Below are 15,746 nucleotides of genomic sequence, written 5' to 3'. Positions count from 1 at the left end.
GATTTGTGTTTGCCTGCCCCACTTTTTCCTTCTGTCCACCGTGTTAACCAGATTAAGTTTGTGTTTTTTTTGCCTTAAATTCATTAAACTGAATATCGATCATCAATGTTGGCTTATTAATATTTATTCATCCATCCATATATATGAATCCATTTTATATATATATATATATATATATATGTGTGTGTGTGTGTGTGTGTGTGTGTGTGTGTGTGTGTGTGTGTGTGTGTGTGTGTGTGTGTGCATGTGTTTTAGAGTATTTATTGTTATTGCCTTTGTGTTTGTCTAAGTGTGAAATCATGTGAAGCTGGGCTGAAACTGAATTGTGCCACATTTATTAATACTGTTTTTTGGTGTTTTGTTGCAATACCATGGAGCTGTATTTCCCAACATGTGCTGTCGTAGAATGCCACATGTGGGCACACAATAATTTTGCCTGGGGTACCAAAATGGCTAGGGCTGCTCTGTCCTTGTGGATAAAACTGTTTGACAAAAGCTGGTTTCCCATTCAAAGTTTCAGAAATGTTTCATTTAATTTAATACAAGTTGAACACATCAATCAACAGTAAACATTTGAACATTAGGACAAAATATTAAATTACCATAGTCAAGTAAGATTATTCATTCTTAAAGGAATTGATATACAGTATATTGACAGGCATTTAGACAAGACAAAACACATCAAAGAGCAGTGATTGCAGGATAGAAACTGGGACTAAATCTAAAAGCTCCAGGAGGGAGATTTTAAAGAGGCATCAAAGAACACAGTTCTCAGTGAAAGCTTAGATACGGAGTTTCTGTGCACTGCAACAAATTGCAAAAGCTCATTTTTCAGCAACCATTTTAGTTAGTACTGCATACTGGTAAAGGTAAAAAAAATACTTAAGTCACATCTAAACATTACTAAAAACCACTAAGAATTTCATTGAGAATATTAAAAATGTTTTCACACTTTACTGCATGTGTTTAGGATTACAATAAAGGGGGTTGTGTTTTCCTAACATCTTCATGATTGATAAGTCAGTCTATTCTACAAACACTGGTTCAAGTGTGAAATAATTATTGATCTGTGCTGAAGTTAATAAACTCATGGACTCATAATGACAATTTTAGTTAAGAAGAAAGTTTTTAACACACATAAACATATATTACATATAGGCCTTTTAAAAACATTTGCTTCATTCATTTGGTACGTTAAATTGACAAAATAGCAAAAACTACTTTTTTAAGAAATGCAGTCCATCTTAAAGAAAGAAAGAAATAGAAAAAACAAAATTTGCATATTTAACCAATCTCACCAGTTACAAAACAATGCAATACTCAATTAATGACATGGTAACTTGTGCATCAGCTTGTTTTGCGGGATTAGTATTTCCTAAAATAATGTGTGTCAGACTATTTTTTGACAAGAATGTTGCATGCAACAGGACCTCTAAAGGTAAATCCCAGGTAGAAGGTGATATTTTCATTACCATGAGGCACTGAGGGCACAAAGAGAGGCAGGATATTGAACTTCCTTTTCTTGGGACCCTCAAGGTACACCACCCTATCCTCCGTCCACCCAGATACACGTTTTAGCATGGTGTCAATCTCAGGACTTTTCCATGCCTCGCCGCTCAACCACTTCAGGCGCTTCTCAGAGACTGAGAATCCCTTTGTGATTTTATCAAACTTTCTCTTGTGAACAAATTTATCCAGCCCATTCCCATTTCCCAGGAAAAAATGGGTGTAGATCCTTCTCTTCCGCTGGGGAATGTCTTTCATCTTGGCCCAGTAGTCTTTTTCAAGGTGCTCGACGGCCGAGTGCACAATTTCAAATTTGCTTTCCCTCTCCTGTTCTGTATCATGATCTTCAGGCCAGAACAGTATGGTAAGTAAGAACAGGGCACTTGGCAAACATTTCTTTTTATCCGATGGAAACTGGCGACAAAGAGCCTGAAGCTCTTTCAGAGGATCTGCCTTTTGTGGTTGAGGAGACAGGCAGTTCAGGGAAATGTGCGCTGCTAAGTAATTGACGATATCCCTTTGAGTAAATTTGGCCTTCAATGGGTTGCTGGGGTAGAGAGTAAGGATACGCTCCAAACGACGTGCTGCATCCTTTTGGTCAGTTAGTTTGGAAAGGATGGATATTATGTTCCCTCCACCGAGATGATAGATTATCATGCGTTTTTGGAAAGGAGTAAATTTACTTTCGATCGTCTGGCACTGTTGCAGAAGCACAGCAGAATCTGCTTCACTAAAATACTTCCCATACTCAGCAGATTTCTTTGCCAACCATGTGAGTGGATGGCTTATTTTTTCTTCAGCTCTTTCATGGGTCTCATCTTCATCTCCAATGTCTGTCTGGAAGTAGCTGAGGTCCTCTGAAATCCATTCCAGGGCATCTTGCATTGTCTTGTGAAGTTTCTTCAAACGGCTATGAAACGGTTCCCAGACACGGTCAAGTTCCTCCGGAATGTAGTCCGTTAGCAGGTACTTCATAAATTCAGCATGGCCGTTGGTTTGGTTTGCAAACACTGGGAGGGAGGAAATCAGTTTGAGCAGGCTGCATCCGACCTCGACCTCAGAGAAAAACCCAGAGCTGTTAACATCTTCCATATCTGCATCGGCTGCCCTCTCACATTCTTGAAAGCACTCAAGAGCTTTCAGAGCAGTCTCCACCGCATCCACTGTATTTTGGGCCGTCTTTGGTTTGCCCTCATTTTCTATTGCTTTGCATTTTGCTTGGAACCATTTCCTGTACACCTGCCCTTTTGTGTCTAGTATGTACGAGTTATTGGGCTGCTGCTTAGCTGCTGTCTCCGCCCAGTGCTTTGCCTCTTCAAATCTCTCGAAGGTGTAATGAAGACGAGCAAGCTGTTGTGCAAAGAATGGATCTTGATGGAAACGCTCAAATGCTTCCTTTAGCAACTCAATTGCTTCGTTGGGGTTTTTCTCATTGTCACACACATGTTCAATGAGAGGAGAGAAGAAACTATCATATTCATCACCTTTACTTATTCTGGAGCGCCTTAGGAAGAGCTGTCTCAAAAATGTCTGATACTCTTCCCTTCCAAATCGGTGCTCAAAAAGCACTTCCTCGCATAGCAAATCCATTGCCAACCTGCTTTGGGTCTGTTTATCCCCCAGGAGTTGTTGCAGGATTTCTTTTGCAACAAGGGGGTGGATGATTCTGATTGATTCAATATGTGTTTTGTCATCTCTGAGGTGCAAGAAGACCAGCTTAGCCTGATCACTAAGTAAACTCTCAAACGCATGCTGGTGGAATCTCTCCAAGTGAACGGTCAAGGAGAGCAAAGCTTCACAATGAGACTGAGAGATAAACGAGTTCTGAACATACGTGTTCAGCAAGGCCACGTAATGAATGAGGCGGGTCACGACCGATTTTTGGTCAATATCTTGGAGTAAATGTTTCACAAAGTCTTGTATGTAGCCTTGGGAGAATCCTTCACTCATCAAAACAAACGTCAGAATAAACTCAGGCGCATAGCGTTCCTTGAGAGCTTCCAGTTTTCCCGCAAACTTTCTCTTCTCCTGATCGGACAGTTTGTGGGTTACAGACACGTTCTGTAGCGGAGACTCTTTGCATCGCCTCTCTGGATTGTGGGAACGTCTGCAGCTCAACAAAATGAAACATAGGGTTCCATATTGGATTCGTTTGATGTTTATGGCAACTTCCAGTTCATTCCTCAGATCATCTAGATATTCCTTGTCTGTGTCTTCGAGAAGGAGCAGCACAGGGAGGCACTTCTGATGATCTTTTTCTTCATATTCTCTTAGCTCTACAGCATGCTGAGCAACAACTGAGGTTGGGTAAGGCTTTACAACTGCACATCTCAGATCCTTCCTGTTGTGCCACAACACCTGTCTAGCAACAGTGCTGCCACCACTTCCTGGGTGATGGTAAATATTTATACAGTTTACCGGAGTCTGATCAATATTGCATTTCAAAGCGTTATTGAGAAGTTTGGACGTCTCATCGTATGCATCTCTTTCAATTACCTCATTGACATATTTGCGCTCAGCGAGCCAGAAATTGAGCCAGGTGACACGCCCACCTCGGTAAAACTGCCGTTCAATGTTTTCCTTCTCCTCTTTGATGAATTCTTTGGTGCTTTCCTCACAATGGTTGACGGTGAGGATTTCCAGAGAATACATTTGCTCCTCTATCTGTGTTTCAAGAAAACATGTCCCCTTCACAAAAACGGGTAGGTGTTTCTTGACATGTGCTTTGACGGGTTGTACGTGCTGCAGGGTGGCATTAATGTGACTCATCTTCATACCAACAATGCTCGAATTGTTAACGGCGTCTTTTCGACAGGAACTCTCTGCAAAGCTTTGCCACTTGAGGTAGTTTTCCTCAGATTCACAGATGCAGATTATGTCCTCATGACCTTCCATGTCTGTGAAAAACTCATAAAAAGTATGCAGGAGTGGCTTTTCTACAGGAGAGGTTAGCAGAAAGATAACTTGAAATGTCCCTTTTGGGAGGATTTGTTTGCAAATCAGAGACACAGACTCTCGCAGGAAAGTCATTTTCGTCTTGATCCAGGTCATTTCGTCGCATGCCGTTTCATTGCCTTTGAAATCAGAGCGGCCATTGCAAAAGATCCAGCTGGTCTGCTCGAACAGATGCAGGTGGTTTGTGAACTCCTTAATGCTCATACCATCAGGCATCCTGTAGCTCTGCAGGAAATGCATGTTTGCAGCATGGTGCTCAAGGTACCTGGAGCACAGACCTGATACCTTTGAATCTGGGTCAAAGTCAAACACGCAGAATATATTCATGTTGAGCAGCCAGTCGATATTACTGAGGTCGACAGATTTGAACTTGTTTGTCACTAGTATGAACCATTTGTCCTTTGCGATAAATTTCTTTCCACTGGTCAGGAGCATTGTGAGCTTCCGTCCAAGATCCTGGCAGATCTCTGGAGCAAAAAGAAACTGTTGCTTCTCTGCTTCGTCTCTTTGAGCATCACGATCTTTGACTCTATGGTAAAAATCACCCAAGTCTTTGTCAGTCACCGGTTCAGTCTTTGAGCCAACTCTTCGTAGAATCACTTCCTTCTCAAACTCCAGTTTGTTAGTCGCCTCTTTGAAATTTGGCAGCCGCACTGCATACACCTTATTCTTCACAATACTTAATAAAGGCACAATGTCCACCTCCACCACATACCTCTTTTCTGTACTTTCACGATCCATAACTTCAATGAACCTTGGCGGCCGCACACACTGGAGTACCTGCTCCTTGTCAGAGCGGAAGCTTTTTTCACTGAGGTCCAAAGCATCTACATAAATGTCCCTTTCTTTCACGGGGATCCCAATTATCTCACCATGCACGTATCCTTCATTCTCCTTGCTGTCCATCACACCAAAGTGTATTGTGCCGTTTGATCTGATGTTCATGCAGCCGGTTGCGAATTTAAACACCTCCCTGGCAAACTTTGCTTGGAGTCTTGTGCGGTCCAGTGTAGCAGCTACAGCAAAAGACTTGTATTCATGGCAAGGAGATATCAAATTGAAAGCCCCGGATTCAGGTTGGAGCACTCTGTGCTTTACGTAGAGAAAGTCATGCCCTTCATCATCAAACGGTCTTGGTTTGCAGTCCTCCTTCGAAGGCAACACGCATTCTTTAGGACCAGTTTGTCTCTCTGTAGAATTGTCCTTGTCTCTCAGAGGAACTTCAGAATGTTCCTGTGTATGTGGACGTTCAACTGATTTCTTTTGCTCCACCTCAGAGCTTTTGCCACTAGTGGGCTGTTTGTTCCTCTGAGAGTTAAGCAGTGCATCTCTTTTTTGAATAATCAAATGAGCAGGTCCCGATTTCATGCAAATCGCTGTTTTTAAAAAGTCCTCTGTAAGAGTTAGCAGGGTTTGTCCATTTACTTCCTCTTCATGGAGCTTCTTTATGTACTGCTCCTTCACTCCAATAGAGCTTAGCCAGGCGCTTACGTCAGACTCAGTCCAGTTTATAGGAGACTTCCCAAGGTGTTCTGATAAAAAGCAGAGACAAAAAAAGGTTTTGTTTTTTTATTGAAATCTAAAGAACAACATTAATTTTTGGGTAACAGATTTACTTTCAGAAACATTATGTAGAAAAATCCAAGTTTGTATGTCACTAGATTCTTTTTGAGAGATTTTAATTTACCGTCTTTAAATTGAGAAGTTTGCCTAAGATTACTAAACCGTTAAACACTTTAGGAAAGCCCTATTGATGATGTCAAGGCCTAGAAAGCCTCTGATAGGTTAAGTCACAACATTTCAGTTAATGGGAGGTACACCTGTAGATGTTTAATGCACCTCAAACACGTTTCCTCATGAGACATCATAGATTTTGAAAGAAATCAGGCAAGATACCTAGAAGAGAAGTGTGGACCTCTACGAATCTGGCTCATACTTGGGGAAAATGTACAGATTTCTTAAGGTGAGACGCTCCTCTATTCAAACAATTATATGCAATTCAATTGACTTTATTCACATAGCACCAATTCACAAAACATCATCTCAAGGCTCTTTACAAAGTCAATTGTATTGAATCATATGGACAGATTTGTTAAAAAGTTTTTTTGTTTTTTTATCTAAGCGAATAAAAAAAAAATTCTGTCAAAAGAGACCCAGCAGATTGCATGGAGTCATTGACTTGCAGCATTCACTCCTCCAGGATGAGCATGTAGCAACACTGGCCACTCGCTTGCATTGTGTCGTTGACTTTACAGAAATAACCTCATACAGAGCATGCATGCAGCGACAGTGGAGGGAAAAACTAAACTGCAAGTAAAAACCATACCATTCAGGACAGAGATGGGTTGTGTGTCACTGAGATGAAAGCATTTTGGTGCGAAATGTGCTTAGATGCTGGCAAACATTGGTAAGCGTGCTATAATGTACAGAAAAAGAGTCCTTTAAGGGCTGAAAGGCCCTTCATAGAAGAGGAAGCCATTACTCAAAAACAATCTAAAAAGCCAGATTACAGCGCACCCAGGGAGACAGACCTCAATTTCTGGAGAGATGTCCTGTAGTCTGGTGTAACAAAAATTGTAGAGTTTGGCCACAGTGACCATTGTTATGTTTTGAAGAAAGGAAGAGGCCCACAGTAATGAGAATACCATCCCAACAGTGACGGGGGATGCAACACAATGTTTTATGGGTGTTTCGCTTCGAGAGATACCGATCCACTTCTCAAAATAGAATCATGAGGGAAGATAATGTTGTGTAAATACTCAATGAATATCCTAAGATAAAGTTAAAGCTAAAAATAGGTCTTCCAAATAAACAATGAACCTAATCATTCCACCAAACTAGTTTCAAAACAGCTTAAGACAACAAAGTCAAAGTTTTGCTGTGGCCATCACAATGCCCTGTTCAAAGTCCCATAGAAGAATTTGTGTGCAGCACTAAAACTGGGTGTGGTCGGCTGGTTGTGTAAGCAAAACAGCCGACAAACCCAAGTTTTGTAAGGAAGAAGAGGCCAAAATTTCAACATTTAATACTAACTGACTTGAAAAGAGAGTTAGTCGAATTTAATTTAATTTAATGTAATATGTTAAAGGCATACTATGCAACATTTTTCAGTTAATTAATGTGTTCCATACCGTTTTTGATGATTAAATGAGTCATTTCAGGTCGAACAAAGGTTTTCTCGGCCGCCCTGGTGGTCTGTGGGGGAAATACCGTACTTGCAATGGGGTACCGCGCGCGAGCTATTTTTAGAAACACAACGTCACAATGACGTCACATCACGTGGTACGCAGTGGAACTCCGGAAACCCGCCGCTGTTTCGCTGTAAAAGAGACGTGCGTTAGCCTAGGTTTTACTCGGTAAACGACTGCTTTTTCCAAATCTAAGACCATGGTTTTTAAACATTGTTGCTATGGAACGTGCAACAGCGACTCGAGTTACGCTGATCGGCCGCATATGAAGGATGTTTTCTTCAAGACTGCCAAGGAGAAATGTGTGCGCTCGGCCTACACAACAGTTCAACCCGGAAAAAGTTACCAAATTCAAGTACATATGTAGCAAGCATTTTGTCGGAGGAAAGGGCACAACCGAAGAACATCCTGACCCAATTCCAGCGACATCAAGTCAAGGTAAGAGTATTTTGGTGGCCGACATGTTAATAATGAAGCGCCTGCTACCATGACAGCATATAGGCTATCATGGTAGCAGGCGCTAACATGATAGCCTGCTACCAGGATAGCTTACTCAAAAACATTTCAAATGAGACAAACATTAAACATATACCCATTCCTGGACGGTGATTGCAAACAACAACAAAAAAAAAAAAAACGGCCGATGCTGCCATGACCGCCGCGCAGGAAAAAAAAACAAAGCTTACCGTTCATCAACTTGGCCAGTTTTCCAGTCTTTTTAAGCCCTCGAACCTCAAGCCATTGTTTTAGCTGAAGGTTGGTGTGTTCTTCGACAGTGCGACCAGTAAACCGTGTGCCTGGGACATCGTCTTAGGAAAGTTTAACGGCTGCAAAGTCGGTCATATCGCTGGTTCTGTTGCGCTTGTAATAGCTGGGTTATCCGTGCGTTCTCTCCTGTATGCCCTACCTAAGCGGCAAAAGGGGCGTTGCTCTTGAGACGGTGACGTCACGTGCGTGGTACCGCATTGCAGGTGCCCTCGGCTTGCACCCACAGGCTCAGAAGTCTAGTGCATCGCGAGAGTCAGTCTTGCTTTACGGTGAGAACTGCTACACGCCCCCAGTGAAAGGCATGCTCGTTGCTAGCGTAGTGCCAATATTTGTGCAGCTATCATGGTGGAACCAGCGAGAAAACAGCGAAAGCCCATGCCGGAGCAGGCAAGAAAGAGGAAAAGGGCTCTGGACAGAAGGGGAGTTGTACACGGGTGAACATCGGGCAAGCTATTTCCGAATGGCAAGAGCTAAAAGAAAAAGAAGGCTGCAAGGCTGACGTGGACCTCGCGATTCTGCTGATGCGATTGTAAATAACATTGGAATGGTTTCTCTCTCTCTCTGTGTGCATGTTCATACTTTCACTGTGTTAGTCATTGTTTGTACTGACGTTTTTTTTTTTTTTTTTTTTGTGCGTTCGCCTGTCTGCTAAGCTCAAAACAACCGCGCCTGGCTTGACGGAGAAACCAGGAGAACAGCTGAGCATCTTTACGACAGTGCACTTTTACTTTCGCCCTCTGGGGGGAGCCTCGCTGGAAAATCAACCCCGGTTGCATAGTATACCTTTAACTGAGAACAAATTAGAGCTCGGCGTTATGGCCTAAAATCAATATCATGATATATTGAGCAGTACACCTCCACAATGAAAAAGGGGCGATAACACTAACGGCTGAAAAATATGACATCTCAAGTCCTCTGGAGCAAAATTTCCATTCGTTGTTGATGTAATGTACAGTCAGACTAATGAACGGGTCCATCGTGCGACCAGACCAGAGTCCAGACGTAGCCGCAACATACTTGACATCTGCTCTTTTTCCTCCTCGAGCAGCTCTCCCGCCACCACTGCCACCAACATCACCATCACCCACTAGTTGAGACTGTTATGCTGACGACACTCAGCTATATTTATCCATAAATCCTGATTAATCCAATCAATTACTTTGACTACAGGCATGTCTTGATGACATCAAAAGCTGGATGACTTTAAATTTCCTGCTTTTAAATTCTGACAAGACAGAAGTTGTAATCTTTGGACCAGAGTCCTCAATAAATAAACTTCTTAATCAATCACTTAATCTGGATGGCATTAAATTGGCCTCTGGTAATACAGTAAAAAATCTTTTTTACTCTGTTTTCGACCAAGACATGTCATTTAAATCCCATATTAAACAGGTTTCCAAAATTTTCATGTTTTCACCTCCGAAATATCGCCAAAATTAGAAGCATTCTGTCCAGGAGTGATGCTGAAAAACTAGTCCATGCATTTGTTACTTCAAGGCTGGACTATTGTAATTCTTTACTATCAGGAAGTCCACAAAATGCAGTTCGAAGTCTTCAGCTGATTCAAAATGCTGCGGCAAGAGTTCTGATGAAAATCAACAAGAGGGATCATATGTCTCCAATTTTAGCTTCCCTTCATTGGCTTCCTGTTAAATCAAGAATATAATTTAAAATTCTTCTTCTAACGTATAAAGTCCCTAATAATCAAGCTCCATCATATATCAGAGCTCTGATTACCCCGTATGTTCCTAACAGAGCACTTCGCTCTCAGACTGCAGGTCTACTGGTGGTTCCTAGAGTCTCTAAAAGTAGAATGGGAGGCAGATCCTTTAGCTATCAGGCTCCTCTCCTATGGAACCAACTCCCAGTTTTGGTCTACGAGGTAGACACCCTGTCTACTTTTAAGACTAGGCTTAAAACCTACCTTATTGTCAAAGCTTATAGTTATAGTGGCTTATGTGACCCTGAGCTATTTCTGTATTAATGCACTATAGGCTTAGGCTACTGGAGGACATCATGGTCTACTTCTCTCCCTCTGCTGAGTTCTCCTACTGTTCTCCAATATGTTGCTTGTTATCATTTCAGCTTTTAACTTTTTGTTTTCTGTCATTTGTTTCTCTTCATAGTAGGTACACCTGGTCCTGCGTTCTGTTAGCTGTGACATCATCCAGGGAAGACAGATCACCCGCTATTACCATTTAAGGTAGAACAGATTACTGGATCAATGTGTGCTTCTGTGATTTTTTGTATCTCTTCTTGTGTCTCTGCTCTGTCTTCTCTAACCCCCAGTCGGTCGAGGCAGATGACTCTTCTTTTAATTCTTTAAACATACCGACATGGGCAAAATTTTGTTGGTTATTGTCCTAAATTTTGGTGTCGGTATATTTTTGGTTCATCGCCCCAGGCCTAGAACAAATGGTTATATGTCTCTTTAAACAGTGTATGCAAATATTTGATTTCAACTGTATATCGAGCGCACATAAAACTTACCCATGATTCTGTTTCTCCTTTTTTACTTCCTCAGTTTTGACATTTATTTCTCCTTACCTCGACCCTGCAAAAAAAAAAAAAAAAAAATACAATATTATAGCAGCACACACACTGACACACACACAGACAGGCAGATAGATAATGATATTCAAAAACAGCCCCCAAAATATACGAAAGCATAATTTGGAGACTGGAATCTGTATTTACACAGTACTATTCTCTAATATTATACGAATCATTGGTTGGACAACAAACAGACAGATGCAATCTGTAAAGGAGCAAATACTCTGTAGAGCAAACTTTATGTACTTCTGGGTGGAAAAAAAAAGACAAGTTAAGTGGGGCTCAGATACTCAACACCTATTAGCAGCAACTAATTTTTGCTGTGATGCATGCAACTTGAGCATGCAATCAATTGTAAATTAAACTAATAAATTTGATCAAGAGGATTTAGCCTACTGAGCTTGTCGGTTTTCTAGCAGACACATATAGACACAATTGTTTATAACAGAATGTTATTGGTAAGGGAATCTGTCATTTTTTACAACATTACTCTATAAAGAACGATCCTGTCCCACTGATTATTGTGAACATAGTGCACAGTGGAGCAGTGGGTAGCGCTGTTGCCTTGCAGCAAGAGTGCTACCCTTGCTCTGGGTCTTTCTGCATGTTCTCCCTGCGGCTCTAACTGGAGAGACGCCACAGATCTATTTTAAAAGTTCAGACAAATCACAAAACGTGTTCAGACATCCGAAACATCTGGAAATACTTACGTCAGTGCGTCTGGAAAGTCCTGCTTCGCATGAGGAATAATGTCAAATGGTTTAAGGCTTCTAGAAAGACATGGAGGATAATTAGATGTTAATTGTGGAGGAATATTTTAAAAATGCGGTCCTTACATTGGATGGAAACCGAGAGAAATGAGCCATTTTTTGTTCTTTTCCCCTCTGTGTTAGGCATGCCAGGGCAGAGCCGACTTCTCTTCTGTCCGCTGCCAGCTCCGGTCAACAGCAGCTGCTCGCCGCTCACTGCGCCGTCTCCGAACAGGGTTGCCAAATCTGACAGTTTCCAGTCCAAACGCAACGTAAAACCCACCTCAATAAAAGCTAGACCAAATCGCAGCCTCTCTTCAAACTCATTTTAAAAGCATAAATTATTATATGCATTCACGCATAGTAAAGCATAATAAGAACCCACTTTCACTAAAAGAAAGAAAGAAGGTTACATAGACAGGCTTCCCCGCACCCAAATAATCAAATTATCTTTCCCAATCATGGCGGAAATATATATATATATATATATATATATATATATATATATATATATATATATATATATATATATATATATATATGTATATTCCATTATCTATGCAAGTTTATCCATCATGGGGTTGCGAGGGGAAGCCAATATCCAGCATATATATATATATATATATATATATATATATATATATATATATATATATATATATATATATATATATATATATATACCTTGTTGTGTCTCTGTGTGTCATATGCAGTCTGACACACAGATCATCAACTCATCAAAATCTGGTGACACATGGTCACCATAACGAATGCCCTATATATATATATATATATATATATATATATATATATATATATATATATATATATATATATGCCTTGTTGTGTCTCTGTGTGTCATCAACTCATCAAAATCTTCACTTTGGTGACACATGGTGAAAATCAAGATTCTTATTAATTCTTGATTTTAAATCATTGTTTCAGCAAAACTGTAAATGTAAAAAATTTAATTGGTTCGAGGGACAACTTTGTTACAGTTTTTGTACCATATAAGAAATTGATTTTGTATTATGTCTTAAGTACAGGGGCCATAACAGGAGCCAGGATCAGTTCTACACAGCCACTGGACCCTGTTGGCCCCTGTCTAGAACAGCCCATGCCAATGATGGCATTATAGTGACCAAATAAAACATCTTGATGTTGCGATTGGATTTCTGTAGTGTCTCTCACACCAAGTCAAAGGATTCCAGGCCAATGAGACTCAGGGTAGCTTACACTCTTAACCCCATTCACAATTGACATTGTAAAATTATAATTTCACAGTAACAATGACTTTAACTGATTGATGATCTGAAGCTCGACAGGTTCAATGAATTTAAAAATAATTGTACAACTGATATGAGCGCAAGGAAACAACATCCAACAGAAATTAATTTTTTTATTTCCGCCAAACAGTGAGAACTACAGATTCTCTAGACATACCTAAAAACCGACAAAATGTTATGAAAAGCGGCCAAAAAAAAAATCAAGCGTACGGCCAAAAGCTGATTTTCCTTGCTCAACGTGTTCAAAACAAGCGTTGCTGGACGGAGAGCCGCCCAATCTGGCAACATTGCATCCGCAGTTTCCTGAGTTTCGCTTCTCGAGAAAGGGCGGGGAAACAATATAACGGAGACACGACTTTAGTGAACAACGGGTAGAGTTCTGCAGTAAGAAAAAAAAAACTTGAAAGAAGATGTAAGCCTACTGGGGTGCAGGAAAGGGGCAAAGAGGGAATACAAGGGTTGGAAATGTCTGTCTCAGTTCAAAAACTGAGAAGACAAATTCCTGGAGTTACAACAGATCAAATCAGAATAATAACTGGATTTTTTTTGACTGTACGTAGGTAATATATCTTAAATTTAAATTCAGCCTGGTGTACAGGTCCAGGTTTTTGTGCAGCTAGCAGCACATAAAGCATATACAGACAGCCTTCCAGGATTCATAACCCATGACTTTTCACAATTTATCAAATACATACAAACTTCAACTTTTTTTTTAGGGATTCGGTACGACTGACCAAGACAAAGCACCGCGCGGCGGGCGAAAAATAATTAAGCTTAACTGTCGCAACTTTTCCCATTATTTTTCAATGGTAGTTCTTATCACTGCGCATGTAATACACTTTATGGCCACCAGCGTAATTTTGGGGGCGCTGTTTCTTCCGTTTCCTCCAAGGAGCATTTTCAATGACAGGCAGCGTGAAACAGAGCTGGAAGTAATCCCAAACCGTCATAATCGACAGTTTTTTTTACAACCCAGTTACAACTTTTCTAAAATTCTGATCATATAAGTATAGGTTTAATCTTTGGGAGTAAAGAAAAGCGAGTTCCCTTAGTCTTCTTAGTATTAAGCATTAATTACACTTTTTGAGAAGGGGTGGATTGGTTGAAAAGATTTGGGTTAGTTAACTAATAAAATAGCTAAATAGTTACCTAAACTTTAGTTAAAATCTTATTTTCTTGACCTGTCCCCCTTGACTGGAATAAGTATACCTCACAGAAAATCCCAGAGTCTCACACCTCAGAGCAAACCTCTGCCTGTGTGACAGCCACCTACCTGCGGAGTTGAGGGTAAACTTTGTTTGCTTTGTTATACCTTTGGACACATTCAAAATAATTTAATAATATCAACATGCTTATTGTGAATCAACTTCATTACACGTTTCAGGGTGACACTGCTGGTGTATTTGCTCTCAGCACAAAGAAAGAAAGAACCAAAGAAAGGTAAGTTGTATCACCTTTTCCACCTATGTTCACTCAGGGGATATATATTCAAACAGAAAATAATAGTCCATTTTCTTTTTTGTTTTCCTCCAACAGATGTCTCAGTGGTACCAGCACTGCCTTTTACAGCGTATCCACGTGCTGGATAAACTATAAAACTATCCCATCTGCCACTGTTAACCCACCCAGCATTAAACCACTGGATGCCCCTTTGACAAAAAACAGAAATTGAGAAAATTGTCAGATATTGTCCAAAAGCAGCAGGACCAGCGACAACCACCAGCAAAAAAAAAAAAAAAACAACAAAAAAACTAAACTAAACATGGAACCGTCTAACTTGTGGCCAACCAAAGTCACAGTTCCAGGGGAGTGGATCCAGTATTTATTTATTTATTTTTTAAACTCAGTCACAAGAGGCAAATTACTTTTACTGTAATAGGGTCTACCAGACCTATGCAGCAGAGGGCATGAGCGATCCACAAATACCATTTGCTGATTTTGCCTGCACAATCAGGAACGGGCAAAAAGAAAATTATCCTACAGGAATGTGAAACTAAGCCCCATTGTCAAATCAACAGGGTTTCCTGTATTTCCAGTCATTTCTTCTAGAAAAAGGCAGTTATATAATTTAACAGAAGAAAAAACACTTTTTTTATTAAATGTTTCCAACCCTCAACCTCTGCTTGTATGGATGTCTTGTTATTTTTTGCTACAAGGACTGTCTCTATCACAACTGGGTCCATGAGAGTACCAATAAATATCAACATATTAGGAGCAGGATTTGTGCCCGTAAGCTCAGACTATATACACTGATTCTGTGAATTTCTAAAAATGCTTTGTCATTTTAATTGTTAAAACCACCACTAAACCTTGTGGTACCATTTTAAGTCTATTTCACCTATCCTGAAGCCCATCCATCCTTCAGTTATGAGCGGTTTCCCACTCTCTGCAGAAGAAGCGCTTCCCCTCAGCATTCTGCCAAATCCATCACAATGTGGACAGGTGAGTGTAGTGTTACATTTCCCCCAGAAACATACTTTTTTTTTTTATTTCAGGCAAAATGTTTCATCTTTGTAGCTTCATTGGACCAGAGCTCCTTGGCGTATTGCCATGTTACCTACATAGCTTGTGGCAGAAATTACATATAATATATAGTTTATTTAAGAAGGGTTAAAAACAGAGAAAAGCTACCCTAAAAGATGATCAGTATGAAATTGTAAAATAAAGTTATCAGCCATTGAGCTTCTAAAGTGAAACCTTCAAATAGTTATTTAGCAATTAAATATTGCTACTGATGAATC

At 40.3% G+C, this 15,746-nt stretch overlaps 1 protein-coding gene across 1 annotated transcript; it reads right to left on the bottom strand.

The window, feature by feature from the left end:
• Positions 1 to 514: 514 nt before the first annotated feature.
• LOC105921353 (sterile alpha motif domain-containing protein 9-like) lies at positions 515 to 11,928 on the bottom strand. The gene is made up of 4 exons (XM_036148608.1): positions 11,807 to 11,928; positions 11,681 to 11,740; positions 10,908 to 10,971; positions 515 to 5,993 (listed from the first exon to the last, which is right to left on the bottom strand). The coding sequence occupies exons 3-4, from the start codon at positions 10,909 to 10,911 to the stop codon at positions 1,396 to 1,398; spliced, it is 4,602 nt and encodes a 1,533-aa protein (XP_036004501.1). The 5' UTR covers positions 10,912 to 10,971; positions 11,681 to 11,740; positions 11,807 to 11,928; the 3' UTR covers positions 515 to 1,395.
• Positions 11,929 to 15,746: the final 3,818 nt, after the last annotated feature.

This window comes from Fundulus heteroclitus, chromosome 16, assembly GCF_011125445.2.
Source record: "Fundulus heteroclitus isolate FHET01 chromosome 16, MU-UCD_Fhet_4.1, whole genome shotgun sequence".
NCBI classification, from domain to species: Eukaryota; Metazoa; Chordata; class Actinopteri; order Cyprinodontiformes; family Fundulidae; genus Fundulus; species Fundulus heteroclitus.
The sequence above is the reverse complement of the archived record's forward strand: the minus strand, read 5'-3'. Positions and strand labels throughout refer to the sequence as shown.